This window comes from Portunus trituberculatus, chromosome 44 (assembly GCF_017591435.1).
Source record: "Portunus trituberculatus isolate SZX2019 chromosome 44, ASM1759143v1, whole genome shotgun sequence".
Classification (NCBI taxonomy): domain Eukaryota; kingdom Metazoa; phylum Arthropoda; class Malacostraca; order Decapoda; family Portunidae; genus Portunus; species Portunus trituberculatus.
The window spans coordinates 15,444,425-15,449,058 of NC_059298.1; the positions used below are offsets into that span (position 1 = coordinate 15,444,425).

At 41.2% G+C, this 4,634-nt stretch overlaps 2 protein-coding genes across 2 annotated transcripts in view; one reads left to right on the forward strand and one right to left on the reverse strand.

The window, feature by feature from the left end:
• Positions 1 to 574: 574 nt before the first annotated feature.
• LOC123519050 lies at positions 575 to 1,874 on the forward strand. Its single transcript, XM_045280205.1, has 2 exons — positions 575 to 710; positions 1,300 to 1,874. The coding sequence occupies exons 1-2, from the start codon at positions 697 to 699 to the stop codon at positions 1,673 to 1,675; spliced, it is 390 nt and encodes a 129-aa protein (XP_045136140.1). The 5' UTR covers positions 575 to 696; the 3' UTR covers positions 1,676 to 1,874.
• Positions 1,723 to 4,634, reverse strand: part of LOC123518730 — a 23,646-nt gene continuing 20,734 nt past the window's right edge. The window contains exons 28-32 of the mRNA XM_045279732.1: positions 4,300 to 4,407; positions 4,000 to 4,156; positions 3,597 to 3,811; positions 3,328 to 3,493; positions 1,723 to 3,216 (exon numbers count right to left, since the gene is read on the reverse strand). Coding sequence (XP_045135667.1) covers positions 2,999 to 3,216; positions 3,328 to 3,493; positions 3,597 to 3,811; positions 4,000 to 4,156; positions 4,300 to 4,407 — 864 coding nt within the window. The 3' untranslated portion in view covers positions 1,723 to 2,998. The remainder of the gene's footprint in view (positions 3,217 to 3,327; positions 3,494 to 3,596; positions 3,812 to 3,999; positions 4,157 to 4,299; positions 4,408 to 4,634) is intronic.

Sequence of the window (4,634 nt, forward strand, 5' to 3'; positions counted from 1 at the left end):
CAACCTGTGTGCATAGTGGTTCTCTGGACGCCTGAATGATTTCAAAGGGTACCTGGAAATGCTGGGGTATAAGAAGGGCTACATGGCATGGCCTGATGTAAGAAAAAAAATGCGGGAAAAAAGCTAAGAAAATTGTACAGTACATGACTTAATAATATATTAGTACATTACTCTGAGGGCACTTTACTATATATTTAACACTATACAACAATTATTTAGGATCTTTGTTTTTTAATTAAAGAATAACGTCAAATTTTACTTTTTTTGTATAATTAATCTTCCTATGCACTAAAGTACACAAATTTCTCAAAACCTTTGGGAAGGTGCATGAACTTAATATTGAAGGATATTATTTAAAGATTCATATGTAATGAATAGATGATTGAGCAAATGAATAAAGCTGCTACTAATAGCCACGTGTGAAGAAAATTACCTTAGCTCTATTATGAGATAAGCTGAATCCCTTTCTGCAACTCACAAGGAAGCCGCCTTACCAGCCACAGCACGTGATTAGCAGCAGCTTGGTGTATGGCTAGAAGTCCCACCGGAAGCGGACCATAAAAGTGACGCTGAATGACGTACTTGGCCGAAATGATAAGCATCCCATGTGGTGAATATAAAGCCGGGAAGGCTTGTCACTTCCAGCACTGAAGCCACAGCAGCGAAACCTTCGTCGCGTCTTGACAACACTGAACCATGCAGATCACTTCGTAAGGCTTATTCCTAAATTCACACAACTTATATAACATTGTTTTTAGAAGGAAGAGTACTGTTCATTTATTCTATGATTTTGATAATGTAAAAATGGCATATCCTAAGTCCGTGAGGTGTGAAATGAATGCACTTTTGGGGCTTAAATGGACAGTAGTAGTATTTTATTCAGTTGGGATACGAGGCAGTTGCAAAATTACCTCAGCCCTCATGTCAACCATAGTCATTGACTGGGAAATCTATGTCTATTTACGTCAAGATACAATCATTATATATATATATATATATATATATATATATATATATATATATATATATATATATATATATATATATATATATATATATATATATAATTGTTTGATGAATTGTGACTTGTGTCATTAGACAATATATATATAATTGTTTGATGAATTGTGACTTGTGTCATTAGACAATCTTAAGTTTGTCTCTGTATCCAGTCATGAAATGTAGGTACAATTAAACAATATAGAAATGTCTCCAGACCTAATAAGTTTCAGATAACTAAGAAGGTATGCCAGCATGCAAGTATACATTCTCATGGTAATCTAGGCATAACATCCACAGGATCCTCACGGTATGCTTCGGGGTTATGTTGGCGTCAGCCCCAATTGATGCCGTTCCTGCTTACCCTACGGCACCCTCCGAGATTTCAGCCCTGTGCCCTATGCCTCCCGGACCGTATCCTCTTATCATGTCCAACCCAGCAGACTGTGGCTCCTTCTATATATGCTCCTGGAGCACTGCCTTCCTCCAGTTTTGTCCTAAAGGCCTCCACTTCAACCCGAAAGTTCAAGTATGCGATCACGCGGGGAACGTCCACTGTGTTAAAACCATGACTCAAGCACCACATGCAGACAACACCAGTTCAGTCGCTGCCAGCACTGAAGCCCACACCGAAATCCCTACCACTGCACCACCTCCCAGCACCACCACCATCTAAGAACGCATGCTGCAACACCACGAATGACCGCGGCAGAAGAGGATGTGGTACAAGAATGGTCTAAACTCAAAGGACGAAGGAAAATGACCCTCCTGACTAATGATTTACAGTAAAAAAAAAAAAAATATATAAGGAACTGTACCTCTTATTTCATGTTACTTTTGTACGAGTGAAAATTTTAATACATGTTTGCACAATGTTTCTTGTTTGCATAATATAACCATTCATGTATATGGGCTTAGTACATCCATATGACATGTAGTACGTTTATGTGCTCACCGCTCAGAACACAAAATATTGCCAGTGACTTTACCAGGATGTACGAGTGGTTCGCTGGTCCACTTAACCTACAAAAAGCCATGGAGACACCTACTGTTCTTTTGAAAGTCTTTATCCGAATTAAAAGAATAACCAAGATTTGTTAAAGGCTTGTATTCTATAGAATACACTTACTTCACTGAATCTCAAAATCCGGATAAATTCCAATCACTGTTCCAATTCCAATCACGACCACGTGATTGGAATTGGAAGAGTTGATCACGTGAAGGTGGTATGGAAAACCCAGTGTAGTATGAGGGACTAAGAGATTTATGTCACGAAGCTGGAGTCGAGTGAGATCCTTTACAATTCAACGTGGCGGAGGAGGATGCAGAAGACAGGTGTGGGCGACATGTGCGGGTGGCTAACCCAACATTGGATTAATGGAACAGGAAAGTTGGGTTTTGCAATTTTCACCTGTCAGTTAACTTTCACTTTTGCTTCTCGCTGGGGTGTATTGGATTTCTCTTCGAATCTGTTCCTAAAAACTAGACACACCCAAAAGCTCCAGTGATGTTTAAGTCCGATAATAGGAACTGGAGCTTCGCACCCTATTCCGAGCTTCAGCACTACCATTGTTACAGTAAATATTATCAATATTCTGATACCTATTGTTACTACAATTATCATCATTATTAAATAAAGTGCATACAAGAACTCTAGAAGATACCCGAGAAGGAGCAAAGCAAGTCCCAGATCTCATAAGAAAATTTTGTGAAGGAGTTCCGGAGATAAATTTTCAAGGTATAAGGTAAACAGTTTTTTTTTAGTTATTTGAATTTGCATTGTAGGGTACAGTACACGACAGACATGAAATTTTAACTTTCATACAATCGCTAAAGATAAGAATGTCTATGCCTCGGTTCGTCAGATTGCACTAAGTCGCGTGAGGCAAGTCGTCCAATCTGCAACCAACATGGCTGAGTAGTAACTGACTAAACATATATTTATACATAGGATGGTCATGTATTGTTACACGCTGTCAAAGCCTTGGTGGCCAATGGTCTATGGTGAAACTGGTTGCTCTTGGTGACACTTATAGCCTGTTTGGGGAACAGCACCCCCCCTCATGACGAGCTGAGTTAAGACACTCGTTCTGTTATACTGACCAAGTAGCAAATAATGGTCAGGGAAGGGCGGAAAGCGCTGGCTGGGCACGGCAACGTACTCAGCCCAAGACACTCGTGGAGTACTTAAGGAAGCAAACTCCTTTAAGGTTGCTCCTGAAATGCAAATTAAGGCTTAGAAAGGTTTGGTCGTTCGAGTTTGATTTAGATACAACCAATGCAGACTTAGTTCCTTAATATTACTGGCTACTACTCTATTTTACTGACCTACAAGGCTGTACACAAGTGTAGTGCCATTCTCCTGAAGCGCCACCACGATGTAAGCACCAGTGCTGCGACTACCAGCGAAGAAAACGGTGAGTCGAGTCTTGGCAGCCATCCTATGAACACTCTCCCAAGTAAGCGTCCTCGATGCTACATCCACAGAATGTAACTGTGAATATAGAAGTTCATCGTTGTAATTTTTCTTTTTCCACGCGCGTTCATACTCAACAACAGACCAACACCTTGAACTCCTAAACCACCTGAAGCCTCACCTCCAGTAGGAACTCGTCTCTGTGCACTTCTGCTCTAGTGATGGCCAGGAGAAGATACAAGCGTCCATCTTCCTCCACGAATACGCAGTCATCAATACTTCGCTCAGTCTGTACCACCTCTCCTTCGTCATCGTCCACAAGTAGCATACCATGTCCCGCAAGGCTTCTGAAGCTGACAGTCTGGTTTCTCGGCGTCACAGTGGTCTTATAAATGTCTGACAGAAGAGAGGAGGACTATGGAGACACAGCTAGATATCAAAACTTAAAAAAATAACTTGGATAATAAAGTCAATTGACAATTTAATCTCAATGGTTCCCTAGTATCAATGTGATTTTAATAGATGTGTCAATTGAAGAGTAGCTAAATTTGGTTACTTTCGCTGTACAAGAATATGCATTATACCAAAGGCAGTGTGGACGGTCCGTTTCGGTGACAAATTGCCAGAGAGCAAATTGAGGTTGTAGATGGCGGTGTGGTCAGCAGCATGGACCCTCAGCGTTACTAGATTCCCCTCAGCAAACATAGACAGACGCTCACCAGACTCGAGGGAATTGTGTATCTGTTGAAAGATTATGGGATCCGACTTGTGTCCGCGAGACCTTTATCTCTGAGATCAGTACACGTCAAAGTCGCAAGAAAGATTTTCATGCGTTCTATTAGAACTAAACTTATTAATCAAATGAGTGTGCGGAGCCAGCATACCACGATGTTGTCCCTGGTGACCTTCCAGATAGCACTGGAGACATCGCAGTTCTTATTTTCAGATTCCGTCACCACCGTCACGGCCGTCGCTGCCGCCGCGACATACACCTGCACACAATAGAAATCGAGATCATATAAAAACGTAAGTGCTTGCTAACAATTCCTAATTTGAATATATTGTTGGGTTTATCCTGCAACCGTAGCAGTAAGGCAAAGCAACAGCTACACACGAGAACGTTGGTAAACTACCCGGTCTGTTATAGTGTCACTCCTATGTGAAGAAGAATGAAGGGTTGCAAGACCCCGGCATCCGCCATGTTCACGAGTCTAGTCTC